A 20,933-nucleotide genomic window follows, 5' to 3' on the forward strand; every position below is an offset into this window, starting at 1 on the left:
TCTCGCTTTAACCTCCACTGTCCTTCCCACTCTCCCCCCCCGCTTTTCCTCCCCCTTGCCCAACAGCTGTAAGAGCCCGGTTGCCGTTGCAGCCGGTAATTGTCTGGTAATTACTGTGGAGATGGTGCTGAGCTCAGGCGACTAATTGCCCCTCCTTAACGAGCTCCACTCAATTAGAGTCCATCGGACTGACATTGTGGTGGACGTGTCGTTAACGAATTTCCAATCAGCCCCGGTCGGGCTGCAGTACCCCCGTCGGCCAGCAGATGGTGCTAGGTGACCACAGCCTAACTGTGTGTTTGTGTGTGTGTGTGTGTGTGCGCGTCGCTCTCTTGGGGACTGGGGGGGCTCACTGAGGCCCTGCAGGCTGGAGATGCTCTGATGCAGTCCGAGTGTCTTCATTTACGTCTTTGAAGGTTGGATGTGCTGACTCGTCAGGCTGCTGTTGATTCACTCACTGATTCACTCTCTCCTCCTCCTTGTTCTTATTCTGGTCCTCTCTTCCTCTCTTCCCATCCTTTTCTCATCTTCCCTTTTATCCTCTCCTCACCTCCTCTCTGCTTCCCGCCTCCTCTCCTCTCCTTTCATCTCCTCGCCTCTACTTTCCCCTCTCCTTCTCTCCTTTCCTATCCCCTCCCCTCCTCCTTTCCTCCTCTCCTCTTTCGTCTCCTCCTCTCTTTCCTCTACTCTCCTTCCCTCTCTCCTCCTCCCCTCTCCTCTCTACTCCTCTCCTTTCCTCTCTTCTCCTGTCCTTTCCTCACTCCTTTTCTCCTCCTTTCCCCTTGCCTCCTCTTTCCTCTCCTCTCCTTCCCTCTTTTGCTTCTCCTATCCTGTCTTCTCTTGACAAAAGATATTGGGTAAAAGTGTGTGTGTATGTGTGTCGAGGTTGGGGTGCAGATGCAGATATATATATTTTTATACATTGGTAGTCAAGGCGGGGCCCTATTGTCGTTAAGGCGGCCGCCTTGACCATACAGTGCTGGGGGAAACACTGATTGGTACAACTCCAGGGCAGGTCCTATGATGGAGTGGGCTCCCCGGTGCCTTGCCCAAGGTGCCTCGAGTGGGAGGGGAATGGTACCGTGACCTTGTCGAGCCGCGGACCCTTCTAGCCTGCAGGACAAATCGTGACATCATTAGATCATCACGTCATCACGTCACATCAGTTAGATCAGTCATCAGGAGAGTGTCCCTCATCTGACCTTGTACCTGTCTCCCTGTCCCCTTGTCTGTCTTCTCTGTTCGTCTGTCTGTCTTCTGTATTTCGGCCCCTCTTTCTCTTTGCCTGTCTCTCTATCTCTGGTATCTCTCCACCTCTGTACCTCTCTCTATTTGTCTGTCTCACTGTCTCTGTTTCTCCCTACCTGTCTGTCTCTCTATACCTCTCTGTCTCTCTCTCTGTGTCTTTCCACCTCTCTCTCTCTCTCCCCGTCTCTGTTTCTTTCCCTCTCTCTCTGTCTCTATGTCTCTCCACCTGTGTCTCTCTCTCTGTCTCTCTGTCTCTCTGTCTCTCTCCCTGTCTCTCTTTCTCTCCCTGTCTCGTTTTCTCTCCCCCTATCTCTCTCTCTCTCCCTGTGTGGTTGTCTCCCTCCCGGTCTCTCCCCAGGCTGTGATGAGTGGAAGGTTCTCTCTCGACCTGATCTCCATCATGACGTCAATCGCTTCGGTCACTCTGCCATCTTCAGCGACGGGTGAGTAAACACGGTCATGGATATAATGACTACTTATACTTGTATATATACCACTATCTGATTTATTCCAGGATGCAGAAGCTCTAGTAAATGTGCTGAAATGTAGTCTAGGATGAGCAGTATGAGAACGAAAACCTGCTCTGTCCATCCATCTTCCCATTTTTTTTTTCTAATACGTCTCTCTATTTTCTTCCTTCTCTCTCTCTCCCTCTCTCTCTCTCTCTCTCTCTCTACCTCTCTCTCTACCTCTCTCTCTCTCTCTCTACCTCTACCTCTCTCTCTCTCTACCTCTCTCTCTCTCTCTACCTCTACCTCTCTCTCTCTCTACCTCTACCTCTCTCTCTCTCTCTACCTCTCTCTCTACCTCTCTCTCTCTACCTCTACCTCTCTCTCTCTACCTCTACCTCTACCTCTCCTTCTACCTCTACCTCTCTCTCTCTCTCTACCTCTCTCTCTCTCTCTACCTCTCTCTCTCTACCTCTACCTCTACCTCTCCTTCTACCTCTACCTCTCTCTCTCTCTCTACCTCTCTCTCTCTCTCTACCTCTCTCTCTCTACCTCTACCTCTCTCTCTCTCTACCTCTCTCTCTCCTTCTACCTCTCTCTGTACCTCCCTCTACCTCCCTCTCCCCCCCCCCAGGGTGATGTATGTGTTCGGAGGGTTCAACAGCCTGCTCATGAGCGACGTGCTCATGTACACCTCCCCAAACTGCTCCGCCTACTCAAGCCCCGCCTCCTGCGGCCAGGCCTGGCCCGGGATTCGCTGCGTGTGGAACGACACGTTGGCGGCCTGCCTCCACGCCCACCTTCAGCCCTCGGCCGCCTGCGCCGGACGCACGTGTAAGTCGCTGACGTTGTAGTCGTCGTCATGGTGACCACAGTGCTGTGAGGTCATCGTCGCGCGGCCGCGGCTAGCACCGTGCCGATTGGCTCACTCGTGTCCGCGTTCCCTGTTCCCCATACAGTGAACACCGTATCGTACACTACTGAGAGAACACACATCAGGGAGGGAGTCGGGTGCTAGTTATGTGGCAGTAATCTGTCGGCGTGACGTGTTTTAGCGGCATAAACCAGCTGTTCACCCTGTGACGCCTCATTTGCATAAAAAGGAGCGTTATGGGTATGAAGTAGTGCACTTTGGAGGGAACCGGATTCATACAGTTACAATTTTCAGGCGAGCACTACAAAATGGCGATGACTCAAACACTGCACTGTACAGCACACAAGGGGACCGTTTCAGAGAGTCGTTGTCTTATAAATAGTACGAGCACAGTCGCCGTCTGCACTTTAAATCGCATCCCCCTGCCTTGGTGAGGATTCGGTGGGGCGAGCGCGCTGGCATTTAAAAAGGTTTCACTTTTGTTTTCTTCTTACCCCCGGCGTGACGTTAATCGCTGTGTTGACATCGTACGCGTGAACGCCGGAGCCGTAATGAAGTGATGTCAGGGAGTGCACCACGAGACCTCCGTGGATTACAGGACAGCCTTGGCATTTACAGCGCGGTGCGGGACGTCAGTGCAGAGCCCTCACGCTGGCTCGGCAGATTACAGCCGTTAGGGACTTCAGAGGGATAATGAGCTGGATTCAGATGGCTCGCAAAACACTCAGCCACCGCTCTGCCGTGTTGACTCCTCGTTGTCTCCGCGAGATTTATCTTAAAGCCTAGCCTGTTGTCTTCATGTCGGCGAAACGCTCGAAAGATAGAGAGGATAGAGAAGATGGTCGTTTACCCTTTTGACATGGTCTGTAAAATTATATATTTTTGAGGATGTGTTTATTTTGTTATTGTATAAGTTATCATTAAACAGGTATTAATTATTACATATTAACTTATTTAAGATTATTTTATTTATTGAATCATAAATTATATGGAACAATGTGCTTTAGTGACATGCAACACCAGAAGGTGGCGACCTCTCGATGACAGACCATTAAACCTCTTCTCTGTGCCGGTCTCCTCCTCCTCCTCCTCCTCCTCCTCCTCCCCAGACCCGGACAGCGAGCGCTGTGAGCAGTACTCCGACTGCTACAGCTGCACCGCCAACACCAACGGCTGCCAGTGGTGCGCCGTCAAGTGTCTGTCGCTGGGCAGCAACTGCTCCTCGTCCGCGGTGAGCACAAAACGGAGCCTAAAGAGCTAAAGGACTGATTATAGTTCCACGTCGACGCAACGTAAGGGGGTTTACGGAGGCATTACGTCCTTGTGGACCCTTCTTGCGTCGACCGCAAGGGCCTGACGCGCCTCCCAAAAACGATAACCTTGAGGCGATGCAGCAGCAAGGGCTCTGATTGGTCCAGATTCATGATTGCGTTGAAGCGTCTGCGTGGTCCATGTGTTGCGTTGACGTGGAACCATAATCAGCCCTTAACAACACAGCAGTGTTGCTCAACCTCTGGGTCGCGGTCCCACGTGGGGTCGCCTGATTTGCATGTTGGGGTCGCATTTGTCTCTCTCTATTACTGTATAGTGTGTAATTCCGTACCTGTAGCGGTACCTATACCTGTATCAGTGTGTACAGTGTAATACGGTATCTATATGTTGTTGGACTTGAATTTTATCTCTCTATATAGGGCTTGTTCATCGGAGTGCATCATGGGATTGATTTAGTTATTAAGAGTTGTATTACTGTAAAAAACCCAAATCAACGTCAAAATACAGAGGATATTGAAAGCTTTGCCAGGTCTCACATGAGAAACGCAGTGGGAATTTCAAACACAACAATGTCTCTGCATAATGACAACTCATTTCACGATATATTACTAAACAACGACCAAAACCCTTGAGACCAACACATGAACTAACATTCCAATGCTGCTATGCTGCCAAAATGGACGCGGTCATTGTGATGCTAGCGTCAACCTCGCGAAACAAGCCCTGTGCATGACTGAGCCGTGTGTACTACTGTGTCTACATCACGGTGCACAGTACAACACAGTAGATCCAAATTTTGTGAGTGCAAAACGAGTAGTAAGTAAGTTATTTGCGGTGGCCTATCATGCACTTCCAAAGCCTCGGGTCACGGCCTCGCCACCAGCGGGGGGGGCGTGCACCTCGACCAATCAGTGTTTTTTAATAACACCGTCGTCACGGTAACGGGGGGCACGTGGAGCGCGAGGCGTCGCCCCCCCCAGTTGACGACTGCAGAGGTTGGAACACGATGACAGACGTGTGTCCTCCCCGGCTCCCTCCTCAGCGGGGGGGGGGGGGGGGGGGGGGGGTATTAATACATGAGGCTCTCCGCAGGGGGTCCTCGGAGACGGCTTTAAGCAGCCGCGCCCCGCAGAACCGCACCGTGGGGTGGCTTCTCTCTGACGGGTTCGACTCCAGGCGTCCTCTGCCGCGTGCGGACCAATGAGCTCCCTCGTTTTCGGGGTCTTCTGGAGTCGGCGCTCCGCTCAAGTTTTCAGTGTCCTCGTTTCGACGCCGTCCTACATTCGGTGTCTTCTTGAGCCGGTGCCTCGCTGAAGTTTTGTGTCCTACCTAATTAGGTGTCTTCCCTGATTTACCGTGTTCTAAAAATATTGTTCCTAAGTGGGATTCGTACCAACATTTGACATCTTCATAGTTGAAAGTTTTCTCCAAACGGGCCGTAACGATTCAGTGTGCATGACACAGCGCGTACCGAATAGAGAAGCAAGACCCGTCCCCAGACTGATGTCTCGTCACATCCTCCTGGACTTTGAAGAGGTACATTGTCGTAAGGAACCTTCTGTGTCCCACGTTGGTGACCACCGATGACTCCCCTCTGCCTGGGGTCCCAACGCGAGGCCTCGCCCGACCTTATCCTCGTTCCGCTCGCCCGCGTTCCCTACATAAGGAGAACCGCTCCGACGTTCAGAAGACAGGGACGTCGTAATCGCCCGGCTTCGAAACCTAATAGAACTTAATCATCCTCTCCCTCTGCTCCCGGAGACGTGGCTCAGCCCACGCAGCCCATCATCTCCCCCCACCTCCTCCTCCTCCTCCTCCTCCTCCACAGCCCACGTCCTGTCGCTCCTAACTCTCCTGTCCACCGAGGCACCAGATTAAAATAAAGGCTATATTAGATGTCCCCGCACCGCATGGTGCCGCCCGGCCATTGGACGGCCGCTCCGACGCCAACACCCCGGGGTGCCCCCCCCCCCCCCCATAGCTCATAGTTGTATCATAAAGTAATTGCCCTGGGGATATGACGACGAAGATAGTATAGATTGAATTTACGTGCCAACAGGTTTATGACTTGTGTGTCTCACTATCTACAGCCCTAACCTGTAGGCATCCTATGGCAGGATGAGCCCTAACCCCTACCTGCACCTTACTGACATGGATCTGTACTGCCTAACCCCTACCTGCTCCTTAATGGCATGGATCTGTACTGTCTAACCCTTATCTGCTCCTTAGGGACATGGATCCACTGTCCAACCCCTACCTTCTCTTTATTGACATGGATCAGGATCCAATGTCTAACGCCTACCTGCTCCGTAATGACATGGATTCACTGTCTATCCCCATGGATCTGTACTGTCTAACCCCTACATGCCCGTCGATGGCATGGATCTAGTGTGTCTATTATCGTGTACAATGCTTGATGCTGGATATAAACAACCACTGACTTCTCTTATTACCCCCCCCCCCCACACCAGGGGGCCGTGAGCGAGTACGACGGCTGTCCCAAGGACAACGCCTCGTTCGTGTGCAACAAGAAGACCAGCTGCAAGAGCTGCTCCTCGGACCAGAACTGCCAGTGGGAGCCACGCAACCAGGAGTGCATCTCCCTGCCAGGTGAGGAGGAGGAGGAGGAGGAGAGGGGCGGTGGTACTGTCGTCATGGTGACCCCCGAGCATCACCAGCTCCAGGACACGGCAGCGTGTCTGTGATGTAGCACGGTGATTGCTTTGGAGGTATGCAGATGACTCATTGCATATCTCTCTCTCTCTGTCTCTGTCTCTGTCTCTGTCTGTCTCTGTCTCTGTCTCTGTCTCGGTCTGTCTGTCTGTCTGTCTCTCTCTCTCTCTCTTTGTCTGTCTCTCTCTCTCTGTCTGTCTGTCTGTCTCTCTCTCTCTCTCTCTCTCTCTCTCTCTCTCTCTCTCTCTCTTTGTCTGTCTCTCCCTCTCTCTCTCTCCCTCTCCCTCCCTCCCTCCCCCCCTCCTTGTAGAGAACGTGTGTGGCGAGAGCTGGCATCTGGTGGGCAACTCGTGCCTCAAGTTCCTGACGGCGAAGGACTCGTACGACAACGCCAAGCTGGCGTGCCGCGGGTACAGCGGCGTGCTGGCCTCGCTCACCTCCCCCAAGGAGGTGGACTTCGTCCTGAAGGAGCTGCAGATCATGAGCGTGGTGGTGAGTAAAGAGGAGGAAAAATAGATAAGATACACTAAAACACGAGATGTGTCTCACACAGGTGTGTGTTTACGTGTATCAGCCGATCAGTATCATGAATAACGATGTGTGTGTGTGTGTGTGCGCGCGTGTGTGTGGCCCCATCATTACACCGTGTTTCATGAGCTTCGGGTTGTCAAGTCGTCTTTCATTAGTCCTTTTTGACAGGATAAAGGTCAAGATGATTTGTATTTTATTAATCCCAGACAGGAAATGAAAATGTCCAAGCCTGGGAACATGACTCTCACTGCCCTCCCTCCCGTTCAGTCAGATCTCCAGCTGACCTGGCCCCGGGTCGGGCCAATCACAGCCCTTTATCTAAAAGGGGGCGGGGTTTGATTCGGGTGAACGGGCAGAAAAGCGCCTTTGAGGCATTTCCATGAAACAACCAAGTTGGCGGCCGCTGATGTGGAACGGTCAGTTGGATCAGGGCAGAATTAACCCAGCTGGACGGTACATCAGCTCTCAGAGAAGAACAGAACATTCACCGGTGTCCAGAGGCCTCTCTCTCTGCGCCCTCTGAGAGGTGCCAGACTAAACCCGCTTTGTGAATTGGTGAAGCGATTGTCCAGCTAAATATGTACAGGACAGGAATAGGATTTGGAAAGACATCAAATAATGATAACCAAAGCATAATATACATTGATGGTTCTTAGTTGCAGAGTACAAAGCTGTACTATAAGCTTGTTTGCAATGAAAGTTTGCCAAAGTTAACAGATGAGGTCCAAAGTGCTAATCTTGGTCCGAATGGCTGTTGGTTCGATTCCCAACTTCAAAGGCTCCCCGCTTTCACACAAAGGTCTCGTTCTTCCAGAGCTGGGCGATTGCTCCATTTTCATTTTATAATTAAAATTAATGGTTAGGCAGATTGTTTTTTTTTAAAGAAAATCGATTACTTTTTCTTTTCTTTTCAAGCAGCAGCACCACACATTTATTCCAACGTCTTAAACTGAGGCACGCAGCAGAGTGGGAGATATGTGTTATTTATTTTGCTTAATCATTGTTATACTTCAAATAAAATCCAAACTTAAAAATATATATATGTTTTTCACTTATATAAAAAAGTAGATAGAAATCGGTAATCGGGTTTGGTTTGAAAAAATTGGAGATTAAATTTCTCGGCCAAATCGCCCAGCGCTACGTACTGCCCTGGCCCCAACAGAAGGAGGGATGTCAGGCTGCAGGCGTTGAACCCTCGGGGTCCCATACGATCCCCCCCCCCCCCCCCCCCGCTGGCCCCCGGTCAGACAGGAGCAGCCGAGCCCAGATGGAGGGAGGACAAGGGCTGTGGGAGTGTTGTTTGAGCGGTGTGTGTTCCCCACGGCCGGCTCCCCGGTCCTGGAGGGAGGACGGGACAGATGAGGGGGGGGTTTAGGACCGGGAGAGGAGGGGACAGATGAGGGGCCGGGGGGTTTTTAGGACCGGGGACCACCTGCTGTGGACGGGGCGGATGGTTCTGCCAAGCGATGGAACCGGAGAGGAAATAAAGTCAGCCTATCGTTGGTCTGTTGATGGTTTCAGTAGATTAGATACACAAAAACCACCAGATATGTCTCACACAGGCGTGTCCGACACAGGTGTGTGTGTGTGTGTGTGCGTGCGCGTGTGTGCGTGCGTGTCCCAGCATGAGGCCGTGTATCAGCTGATGACCAGCACCCTGACCCCCTCCCCCTCTCTGTGGCTCCCCCAGTACAAGGCGCTGGTGACCCCCTGGGTGGGCCTGAGGAAGATCAACGTGTCGTACTGGTGCTGGGAGGACATGTCGCCCTTCTCCAACACCAGCCTGCAGTGGCTTCCCGGAGAGCCCAGCGACGCCGGCTTCTGCGGCTACCTGGCGGAGCCGGCGGCCAGCGGCCTGCGCGCCCAGAGCTGCATCAACCCCGTCAACGGCAGCCTGTGCGAGCGCCCCGGTAAGGCCACCTTCTAGGAGGTTCCCCTACGCGGCTAACCAATATGGCCGCCGGCTGAATAAAGGTCCATGATAGGCCAGCTTTGATTCGGGTGGATCGACGAAAGGAATGACCGCGTTGTCCTCTTCCTGCCGTTTGGTACGTGATGCCGACGTCATGGTGATGCCAACGGTGTTGTCACGGTGACGTCAACGTCACGTCGTCGGCGATGGCCTCTCCCCCCCCTTACAAAAGTCAACTCTCCCTCTGTGCCGCTCGGTTTCTTACTTCCTGTCCCTGAAACCCCTCCCCTCGCCGCCCTCTTCAGCCAACCACAGCGCCAAGCCGTGCCGCACGCCCTGCGCCCTGCGCACCAACTGCAACGAGTGCACCATCAGCAGCTCCGAGTGCATGTGGTGCAGCAACATGAAGCAGTGCGTGGACTCCAACGCCTACGTCGCCTCCTTCCCCTTCGGCCAGTGCATGGAGTGGTACACCCTGAGCACCTGCCCACGTGAGTCCCGCCTCCTCCTCCCTGTGCCTCCTCCTCCTCCTCTGCCTAGTTCTCCTCCTAGTTCTCCTCCTCCCCTTCTTCCCTGCTCCTCCTCCTCCTCCTAGTTCTCCTCCTAGTTCTCCTCCTCCCCTTCTTCCCTGCTCCTCCTCCTCCTCCTAGTTCTCCTCCTCCCCCTCCTCCTCCTAGTCCTCCTCCTCCTCGTTCTCCTTGGCCCTAACCATCCCGCTCTCTCACCTCCTCCCCATCTCTCTCGCTCCCTCTCCCTCTACAGCCACGCTCTCTCTCTTCTCCCCGTTTCCCTTTTCTTCTACCTCTCTCTCCGTCTCAACGCTCTCTCATCGCCTCCTCCCTTTCTTTGTTTCTCCCACCTCTACCTCAAGCCCCGTCTGGTTCTCGCTCTCTCTTTCTCTATCTCTGTCTCTCTCTTTCTCGCTCTCAATCTCCTGCCCATGCTCACTCTCGCCCTTCATCTCTTTCCCTCCACTCCACCTTCTCTCATTTCTTCTCCCTCCATCCCTTTCTTTCCACCTCTCACCATCCCCTTCATCGCTTGCTCTCTCTCTTTCTGTCTCTCTCTTTCTGTCTCCCCCTCCATCCCTCGTCCCCTCTCCATATCCATCTCTGTCTCCGTCTCGCTCTACATTTCTATGAGCGGGTGATGTATGAGAAGACGACGACGGGGGGAGGGGGGGGATAAATTACGATTCATGAGAGAGACGAGTGAAAGATAAATAAAGGAGATGAAAGCGGTGGCGCTCAAAGGAGCGGGTTTCTGAGTGGACCCAAATACTAAGCGGCAATTGATGGAGCGTTGTCGACGGCGGGGGAGCCAAACTCCCGGCTCAGCCAATCAGCAAACAAAGGTGATGGAGCCGTTGAGGCACAATGGCCGCCCGGGTTGTTATCGAGCTCTGAAAGGAGCACTCATTATCCTTTCATTGAACCAATAAGAAGATAAGAGTTCCGATTTAGTCATCTAAACAAACACCGATACGCATGCGACACACACGGCGTAACCTTGTTCTGACCGCGCCGGAGATGTGTTCTTTTGTGATCTCCCGCTCATCCTCGCTGTGTGATTCAAATTCGGGTGCAGCTTTACCCAAATCAGGCCACAAACCGATACTATACAGCCGATGAAGCGGGATGTCGCTAACCAAGTGGGCTACATTTGTACAACTATGTGTCAGTGGGCGACTGTTCCGTGTATTTGTTCTGGGCTTTAGAATGGGCGGCGGCGGCGGTCGAAAAATCCTCCAGTCAATCAGTTCTCCTCCGCTGGCTCCAGCAGCACAACAAAACAGGTGCAGACACCGCAGTCCGTCTCTAAAGCAAGCCCGGTTCTGGCTCGCTAAACACCGTTTTAACCACACGGATCGGTCTCCAATAAAGAATGATTCTGTCTCTAAACCTTAACTTAACCCAGCCTTGTTTTGCCTCTAAATCTTAACTTAAAAAAAGTGTTGTTCTTCCTCTTAACCTTAGCTCAACCCAGTGTTGTTCGTCCCTCTAAACCTTAACTTAACCCAGCCTTGTTCTGCCTCTAAATCTTAACTTAAAAAAAGTGTTGTTCTGCCTCTAAACCTTAACTTAAGCCAGCCTTGTTCTGCCTCTAAACCTTAACTTAAGCCAGCCTTGTTCTGCCTCTAAACCTTAACTGAACCCAGCCTTGTTCTGCCTCTAAACCTTAACTTAAGCCAGCCTTGTTCTGCCTCTAAACCTTAACTCAACCCAGTGTTGTTCTGCGTGTAAAGCGTATTACGGCCAGCCTTGCTCTGCGTGTAAAGCGTATTACGGCCAGCCTTGCTCTGCGTGTAAAGCGTATTACGGCCAGCCTTGCTCTGTGTGTAAAGCGTATTACGGCCAGCCTTGCTCTGCGTGTAAAGCGTATTACGGCCAGCCTTGCTCTGCGTGTAAAGCGTATTACGGCCAGCCTTGCTCTGTGTGTAAAGCGTATTACGGCCAGCCTTGCTCTGCGTGTAAAGCGTATTACGGCCAGCCTTGCTCTGCTTGTAAAGCGTATTACTGCCAGCCTTGCTCTGCGTGTAAAGCGTATTACGGCCAGCCTTGCTCTGTGTGTAAAGCGTATTACGGCCAGCCTTGCTCTGCGTGTAAAGCGTATTACGGCCAGCCTTGCTCTGTGTGTAAAGCGTATTACGGCCAGCCTTGCTCTGTGTGTAAAGCGTATTACGGCCAGCCTTGCTCTGCGTGTAAAGCGTATTACGGCCCGCCTCCAGCTCTGTAATTCTACGATAAGACCTGCGTGGACCGAGGTCATTCGCAACATTATATAGCAGCCCTCATAAAGTCCAGCCCCCTGCCCTTCGTTGCCATGACGGTCTATTAATTAGGTCTCGTCGTCCGTGAGTTAATTAGGTGCAAGTCGTTAAGGGCCAAACATAAGGTTGCGACGTGTCCCCGGGGGTGGGGGGGAACGTATAGGTTAATCTCTTATCCGTGACTGTGGCCTTTTACACCCAACGCCGGAGAAATTAATTTCCCAACCGGCCCCTTGGGATGTCTGTGACATGTTGTGTTACTCAAACACACAAATCTTAAAAAACAAGCGCACATGCACACGGTTTCTCTAGAATTGCCTTGCGGTGAATGATAGGGCTAGCTAACGAGTTTAATGTAAACGTGAAGGCGTGCGCTCGGACTACATTAAAACATCCGGAGGAGGCTGTTTGGTTGACGACACCGCCGTAGCTACGCCAGGGTGATTGCTTGGTTCACTAGCCTGGAAGATCGCCATTTTAATCAACTCTCGTTAATTCAGTTTAAACCATCTCATGAAAACGACCATTACTTTTTTTTTTCGATCAGTTTCGCAGGGAAACGTTCATTTTCTAACAGGCCCCTGCTCGGCCAGCCTCCGTCGGGGTGAACATGCCCACTTGTGATGTCATTGAAGCCGTGAAACTGCTTTGGAAATGGCTTGTGGCGGGGAACGTCACACCCGCCGGTTAAATACGTACCCTTTAAGTTAGTCAAGACTAAACCATAGCTTAACCAACACCACAATAGCAAAAGTGTAGATCAGACCTGAGGTGTGCTGTTATTGTGGCCTACTTCACCGAGACCAAGTGTCGCACCCTGGGGGACAGAGCCTTCGCCATCGCCGCCCCCTACCCTCTGGAACTCCCTCCCTCTGGCCATCCGAAACTCTGACACTGACTCTGTTCATTCAAAAGTCAACTTAAAACCCATCTCTTCAGGACCACCTACAACATCTGACAAATCACCCTCCGCCATCTTCCACTCCCTCCTGCTCTCTTAATGTGTTGCCCATTGTTGTGGTGTTGTTTATTTTTTCCCTTTTGTTTGAGTGTCTGTACTGTCTGTATGTATTCCTTTCTTATTTGCAAAGCGTCTTTGAGTATTTAGAAAAGCGCTATAAAAAACGGATCAATTATTATTATTAATATTACTTGTGATGACTCAACTATCACTGACCCAGCCCCTGAGCACATTAGATTTAGTGTTCCAAAATACTTATTTTTTCCAAAGAGACTTATAGTGTCATCGAATCAACACTAGGATCTCAAAGAACTGTAAAGTAAAAATCGTAACATAACATTCGATTTACGCACAGGTCGGCAATACATTGAGGACATTTTTTGCCAGGTTTTTGAAATTATTTTTTAACATCTCGACCAAATCAACCGATAAATCAAATTCCCGGCCAAACCCATTGAGGAATATGAGTGGCAGGCCTGTCCTAATCCCGGCCAATCGTTCCATCCGGCCAGAATGAGCTTTCATTTAATAAATCCCTGAGGGAGATGGGGGGGAGGGGACTATGTTTCAGCTCAACTAAAAACCCTCTTCCCACCGAGCGTCCCAGTCCAGCATCCCAGTACAGCGTCCCCAACTGACCCTCTGCCCCCCCCCCCCCCAGCGGAGAACTGCTCGGGGTACGGGACCTGCTCCCAGTGCATGGAGCAGCCGGGCTGCGGCTGGTGCACCGACCCCAGCAACACGGGCAAGGGCCAGTGCATGGAGGGCTCCTACCGGGGGCCCTTCCAGACGGAGATGCCCGCCCCCTCCAGCCTGCCCGGCATGGCGCCCAGCCTGCAGGTGGCGCTCAACGCCAGCATGTGCCCTGGCCAGGCCAAGTACAACTGGTCCTTCATCCACTGCCCAGGTACGGCCTTCACAGCAGGGCGGCCCCGCCACTGGTTCTCCTCGCCTGTCCAATCAGATCGCTTCATCTCATCGCCTGTCCAATCAGATCGCTTCATCTCGTAGTCACATGCTTTTACTTTATAACATACAATAATAACAATGTACCTTAATCACGTTATGTACGGCATGACGTTATGCAATGTTATACAATCGGACGATTTCATACCGTATTTTTTTTATTATATTTTCCATTGAACTACTCCCTTTTTATCACATTTCATCAGTGCAAATTATGTAATAATCGTGATTTCTGATGACCTAATCTATGAATTGCAATATATCACCACATAGTGTCATTCAGCATCGTGACATTGGCTCTTAAAGTCATTATATTTTTATCAACAATGTGCAAATGTTTATCAAGCTATATAATGACACAGCTACTTATGCCTTAACCCCGATTAGATAAGATGAGACCCTAATGTCTGCTAGTGCCTCAGCCGTTGGTTTCCAATGATGCAGTGCGTGTGCTTGCGTGTGTGTTGCAGCGTGCCAGTGCAACGGCCACAGCCAGTGTGTGAACCAGAGTGTGTGTGAGAAGTGCGAGGACCTGACCACCGGACCCCACTGTGAGAGCTGCGTCTTCGGCTTCTTCGGCGAACCCACCAACGGCGGCAGCTGCCAGCGTGAGTACCCCCACTTGATAAATCGACCAATCAGGGGCGGGGTTGGTTAGTGTGGTGCTGAGGCTTTGACTCCCACTTGAAAGGTACTGGGTTCGATGCCCGCAGTCATAGAGCAGGGTGACCCCTGACCCCTACCTGCTCCTTGATAACGTGAGTTCACCGTTCCTGAATTCACTCAGGAGGAGCGAGAGGAGCAAGACGACGAAGGAGAAAGAGCTGGAGGGATGGGGAGGGAGAAGGGAGAGAGAGGAGCAAGACGACGAAGGAGAAAGAGCTGGAGGGATGGGGAGGGATACATCTAGGTGGACACACCCACTAGTGATGTCACAAGAGACCGATATTCAAAACGTCTTGTAAACGGCGAATCACACTTACACCTGGTGGCATGTCATGGGACCCTTAAAAAGTCGGTTCAGCTCGGCTCACCTCATCGTCTGCTCCTCCTCCGAGGAGAGAGTGGGGATCAGTCGGCGCCGTCAGACCGCTGGTCGTTCCTGAACTCCGGAACGCCGCTCCAGGCTTTGATCTCTTCCTGAGACGCCCCCACCACCACGTTCCCGATCACCCGTCAGCCCCGACCGACGCTCCGTCTGTCAGACCCCTCCTACACCAGCTGGCTACGCCCGCGGTCCGCTCGTTAGCATGCTACTTAGCATATTGAGCATGCTAGTTAGCACGCTAGTTGGCATAGTGAGCATGCTAGTTGTCCTAGTGGTTAGCATGCTACCTCTTCCACTAGTATACATAAAAGGGAGGGACTGGACCCCCAAACTACCCCTAGTTCAGCGTGCGCACGTCATGTCGTCTTCTTCACCGCCGCGCCGGACCCCTGGGGGGGGGGGGGGGGTCTGTTAAGATCTCCTTTGAAATGAATCTCGACACGCGATCCACCAGCCCATCAATCAGCCGCCGGGGCTGATGGGATGTGAAATGACGTTTATTTGAAAATTGCGTTGGGGAATCGGGCGCATTAGCCGGCGTTGCTAAGGGCTAATCAGATGAAAACGGTTCGCAGAGGATTTGCGATCTAAATTTACATCTCTGGCTGTCAGTGGACGCCTGGCGGCGGGGGCCAGTGTGTTTTGTGTTTTTATGATTGACGGGCAGGTTAGTTCTTCTTTTTTACCGACGCACTGATAGCATCTGTCGGTAACTCTCCAGACTCATTAGCCAAACCTGGTGGGTAGAATATGGAAGTAGAGGTGGGAATTTTCAATGACAGTCTGCAAAGTATGATATCACTTTATTACATGATGGAGTATGATTTGCTGTCCCGTTGGAACAACGCATGGCGTAAAGTGTTATACCTGACCTGGAGTCTAAGTGATGTTGTTTGGACGTAGCCAATCACATGGATGGATGGCCAGAGAGAAGGATGTGGCACTTTGATCTTCCCCTAACAGGGTTCAACCGCATCACACACAGTCACAACAGCAAATAATATTTTAATAAGAACATTGTACTTCAATTCCAAACCGACGGTTTCTTGTATGTATCGATGATATTTATTCTATGTTCCAGCGTAACATGTTTTTAACATGACATCATGTGTATGTGGTGTTCCAGTGTAACATGTTTTTAACCCGTGACCGTGTGTGTTCTGTGTTCCAGTGTAACATGTTTTTAACATGACACCTAAGGGTGTAACGGTACACGTATTTGTACCGAACCGTCACGGTACAGGCACTTCTGGGTGATTACAGAGGTGGACCGCGGTGCGTAAATGTGGCGTACATAGTGTTAATATGGCGAATGTAGAGGCTCGTTTTGCGATGCGGAATTTAAAACTTGAAGTTGGAGTTCCCCCCGGACCGTTTAGCCAAAGTATACTACTCCGACTCCGTAACCACGGAGACCCCTCAGCAGCTCTCCGTCGGGATGTCGGATACGCGATGCAATTCGCCTCCCGATCTATCTTATATGTTGACTGCAAACCATGTAAGCAGTGTTGTAAATAAACTTCCAAAGCTTTTCAAATCTTATTTGGCGTTTTATTGGTCCTTAAGATGCAAGGTAAACAATGTACAAAGTAATTAAGGCGCAAAGTCAAACCGGAGAAGTGATTCAGGAAATGATTTTGTTAGAGGACCAATCACAGCCCTTGCCGTCTCCGTTGCGTCGACCAATAGGTCTGTGGCGTCGACGGATAGTTTAAAAATATTGGATGCGCACGTGAGCTACGGAGAGGGTCTCCGACAGGCTCTCCGGCTATGGAGAGGGCTCTCCGTGTCTACGTACAGCACTTTAACATGCACACGCATTTGAAAAGGCACCTTCCAGGTGTTACTGTCACCGTTGCTGTGAAAAAAAACGAGCTGTGCAAACCCAGCTCCTGACACTATTTCAACAACCCCTGTCTGGGAATTCAGAAATGCAAATACCATAACCAAGTTTATTGGTGTTTTCATTGCTGCTGATCGACGGCCATTCTCTGTTGTTGAGAAACAAGCAGTTTTTTTAAAAGGTTCCCCTTAACTATGAACCGTTCCGTACCGTACCGTGACTCAAAAACCGAGGTACGTACCGAACCGTGACGTTTGTGTACCGTTGCACCCCTAATGACACCGTGTGTATTCTGTGTCCCAGCATGCCTGTAACATGTTTTTAGCATGACACCGTGTGTATTCTGTGTCCCAGCGTGCCTGTAACATGTTTTTAACATGAAACCGTGTGTATTCTGTCTCCGAGCGTGCCTGTAACATGTTTTTAACATGACACCGTGTGTATTCTGTGTTCCAGCGTGCCGGTGTAACGGCCATGCTGGCATGTGTAACCCTACCAACGGAAAGTGTTACTGCACCACCAAAGGCATCAAGGGAGACCGTTGCCACCTGTGAGTCCTCTCTCCGCCACCATCTTGTCTTCCTACGTTACTGCTGCGTTCTTTATACTGGTCTCTCTTAACCGCCATCTTGTATTTAAACATTACCATTTTGTACTTTATACTAGTCTCTCTTAACCGCCGTCTTGTCTTCCAACGTTACTACTGTGGTCTCACGACTAGTCTCTCTCTTAACAGCCATCTTGTCTTCAAACCCTTCTTCTATGAACTTATTTAAACTGTATTATGCTGAAACTTGACTACTGCAGTTTCCTCGCTCGTCTTCCTACAACACGACCTTATCGGTATCTTATGCTATAGATTCCTCTGGTCTGTGTGGAGCGTGCTCTTCCTGTGTTTTGGCTGCCGTTTCGCATCTGTAGTTAATGGTTATTTGGAAGCTTGTTTTTCTGTGTTCGGTTGAACCACAGTCAATTTTGATAGCTGGAAAATATGTGCTGGATAAGCCCCTTGTGTTTTATTGTGTTTGTTTTATCCCGCTGTGGAACGTGTTTGCAAGAAATTTCATTATTTTGGGTCCTTTTTTGTTTTCTTTTTTTTTAAAGTTCCCCTTCTTTACTCGCTCAATAATATAGGCTGGCTAATCTACAAATGCGTCATTAGCGGCCGTGTTCTCCGCTGTTTGGTTTGGTTAGTGCCATGTCAGCCGTCACAAAACCTAATTCTTGTTTTAATGTTCAGTCGCCGGCGGCTACACGGCTGACATCCTGTTCAGCACTAATTTAAAAATATTTTTCCGACTGTACTATAAGCAAAATATTAGGATGTGCTGTCTATGCTGACAAATGTTCCCTCTCTCTCTGTCTCTCTCTGTCTCTCTCTGTCTCTGTCTCTCGCTCTCTCGCTCTCTCTCTGTCTCTCTTGCTCTCTCTCTCTCGCTCTGTCTCTCTCTCTCTGTCTCTCTCTCTCTCCACTCTGTCTCTCTCGCTCTCTCTCTCTCTCTCTCTCTCTCGCTCTCTCTCTCTGTCTCTGTCTCTCTCTCTCTTTCTCTCTGTCTCTCTCTCTCTCTCTGTCTCTCTCTCTCTCTCTGTCTCTCTCTCTCTCTCTCTCTCTCTCTCTCTGTCTCTGTCTCTCTCTGTCTCTCTCTCTCTCTCTCTGTCTCTCTGTCTCTCTCTCTCTCTCTCTCTCTCTCTCTCTCTCTCTCTCTCTCTCTCTCTCTCGCTCTCTCTTCTAACAGGTGTGAAGTGGAGAACCGTTACCAAGGCAACCCCCTGAAAGGAACCTGCTACTGTAAGTGGAACTCCGGTTCCAGCGGGGTGGGGCTGTGGCCGTTCCCGTGTCACCTGTGTGGCCCCCAGAGGCCCTCACCTTAGAGATGTATTTTATTTGGCTGGTTCGGCTGGGCTCTATTTGTTTACACTCTCCTCGATTTGTCTCTACTCTCCTCGATTTGACTCTTCTCTATTTGGTTCCACTCTACTCTTATTGTCTCTACTCTACTCGGTTCTATTCTACTCTATTTGTTTCAACTCTTCTACATGTATCTCTACTCTACTCTATTTGTCCATACCCGACTCTATTTGGTTGTACTCTTCTCTATTTGGCTATGCTGTTACTCTATTTGACCCTACTCTTACTCTATTTGGTGATACTCATCTCTAGTTGGCTCTACTCTTGCTCTATTTGGTTCTCCTCTATTCTAATTGGTTCTATTCTGATATTTGGTTCCATTATGTTTGGATCCGTTCCATTCAGTATGGTTCTATTCTATCTGTTTCCGTTCCATTGTTTTCTGCCCCCGACCAGAGGGACTGCGGTTCACTCCCTGCTCAGGGAGAGGAAAAGGAAAAAGTTTTCCTTCCAATCTCTGACCGATGCTCCTTCCCCTCCCTCTCTCTCTCCGTTTATACACCAACCCCCGGCCCCTCCCCTCTAACCCCGCCCCCTCCTCCCGTGGCGTCCAATAGACACGCTGCTCATCGATTACCAGTTCACCTTCAGCCTATCCCAGGAGGACGACCGCTACTACATCGCCATCAACTTCGTGGCCACGCCGGAGGAGGTGGGTTACAGAGAACTTTTCCTTCCTCTCGCTGTTTTTCTGGGCTAAGACCCCCCCCCCCCCCCCCAATTCCTCCAATGCCGTGAACGGACTGCGCAACGCTAGCTCTATTACCATTAATGCCCGGGAAGAAATATTATAATGGAGGAAAAAAAACAAAACGATTATGCTAATATAATAATGGTCACGCTTATGAAATTAGCCAGCGCATTAACTCCACACCGGCTGCAAAGGGTGTAACGAGTATGGAGCTCGTTATGACCTTAACGAGGTTACATAACGAGGAGACACTCAAAACAGCTGGCTCACGGAAGCAGAGGCGCACACATTCCATAATACTAGAATACCGGCAGCAGCCAGTCTCGACTCACTGTTGGACTACACTGTTGTTCAAACTTTACAAAAAACATTCTCTTTAGTTGTGTTCTGTCTTCCACTAGTATACCTTAAATTTTGCATACCCTTTTGTCTAAAGCGACAGAGTGTGTTCGACCATGAAAATACAACCTCAGAGGTCCAAGAATCATGCAAGTACATAACCAGCATACTGCTTCAAGGGCTACATTATAAAAGATGAGGAATTTGTTAATATTAAATATAAATTCACAACATTGCACAACACCAGGTGTGTTGGTTTCATAAGAGCCATCATGCCAGGGCGTCCACCCTGATCTACAATGGACGAATCAGCAGACCAGTTGGTATGGTCCAATGTTGGTCCGGTCCAATCAGCAGACACACCTGGTGGTAATAAAGAGACCTTTAATATCAGACACAGGAGTTGTCAGCACAAAGAAGGGAAAACGGCCCCTCCCATCTGGTACAACGATTAAATTAGGGATCACTTACCCGCTGCAAATACTCCCGAAGCAGGACGTTAAAGTCTGGCGGAAATATCTAAACGGTGTTAAGAATGCATGAATACAAAAAGACTGGGCGTCGCGGCATCGGCGTTAAGCAGATTCTAAGAAAGCTAAGCAGATTCTTACGGAGGAAAACGCTTAATTTTTACATTAAACATTCCCCTCCCTTAAATATTTTAGGCCATAATATTAAACTATTAAAAGCCATTGGAAGATAAGTAGAGTTATGTAATTAGTGGTTGCGCCCCTAGGTTCAAACTTGCTCAAGATCCTGCAGTGGGTAAAGATAATAAAAAACAATAATCTAATTTGCCGGCAAACCTTGGTGAGCCGCACGTGGAGTGGGCTACAGGCAATGGAGTAAGGTTCTGGAGACCACCAGAGAAATGCAAAGCCCCCCTCGGATCCACGGCGAGTTTGTCAATGTATTTATTTTCTTTGGAGGTCGGTTTTCCAGAAGGCGCTACAAGCACAACGGCTGCTAGCTGCTCGAACCCTCTCCACTAACAGCATGTTAAAACTCCAGAGAGGGTATATTTGATAGTCGGTCCGGTTCACAGCTATTTGCACTTTGAGTTGTAAACAGTGATAATGAATCATTTATAATTGCCTTCCTGCGATGATGTGACTGCCAATGAAGTGCACTTGGTAGCTTCAAACCAACTGCCTAATTAGCATTTCATTAATATTTAAAAGGCTGCCTCTCCGTGCAGCTGAGAATGAATTATTTTGAAGAAAGTCATTAACAGAGTGTTGTGTTTCACTAACGTTCAGCGATATCTTATCCAGCCACAATTAGCCGTCCAAATTAGCTTTAGCTCGTCAGTTGGGCTTTTATCGGCTGGCTTTTTTGGCGGCTCTGCTAAGCCGGTGTGTGGTTTTTACAGCAGAATTAGTTCCACTCTTTTGCCCCGCTAAAATTCACATTTTCCCCTGTCTTTTTTGTGTTGGACTGGATTACT

At 50.2% G+C, this 20,933-nt stretch overlaps 1 protein-coding gene across 2 annotated transcripts in view; it reads left to right on the top strand.

Annotated features, from left to right (window-relative positions):
- The window catches only part of atrn (attractin), an 88,765-nt gene that overhangs the window by 27,622 nt on the left and 40,210 nt on the right, over positions 1–20,933 (top strand). For both annotated transcript variants that reach the window (XR_013812492.1, XM_079752919.1), the window contains exons 11-22: positions 1,607–1,691; positions 2,332–2,531; positions 3,681–3,802; positions 6,315–6,453; positions 6,827–7,008; positions 8,738–8,957; positions 9,265–9,450; positions 13,352–13,597; positions 14,127–14,264; positions 17,004–17,097; positions 18,284–18,336; positions 19,014–19,108. Coding sequence is in view for 1 of the 2 variants with exons in the window: in XM_079752919.1 (XP_079609045.1) it covers positions 1,607–1,691; positions 2,332–2,531; positions 3,681–3,802; positions 6,315–6,453; positions 6,827–7,008; positions 8,738–8,957; positions 9,265–9,450; positions 13,352–13,597; positions 14,127–14,264; positions 17,004–17,097; positions 18,284–18,336; positions 19,014–19,108 (1,760 nt within the window). In the remaining variant the exon portion in view is untranslated. The remainder of the gene's footprint in view (positions 1–1,606; positions 1,692–2,331; positions 2,532–3,680; positions 3,803–6,314; positions 6,454–6,826; positions 7,009–8,737; positions 8,958–9,264; positions 9,451–13,351; positions 13,598–14,126; positions 14,265–17,003; positions 17,098–18,283; positions 18,337–19,013; positions 19,109–20,933) is intronic.

Source organism: Pollachius pollachius (assembly GCF_949987615.1).
Source record: "Pollachius pollachius genome assembly, chromosome: 15".
Lineage (NCBI taxonomy): Eukaryota > Metazoa > Chordata > Actinopteri > Gadiformes > Gadidae > Pollachius > Pollachius pollachius.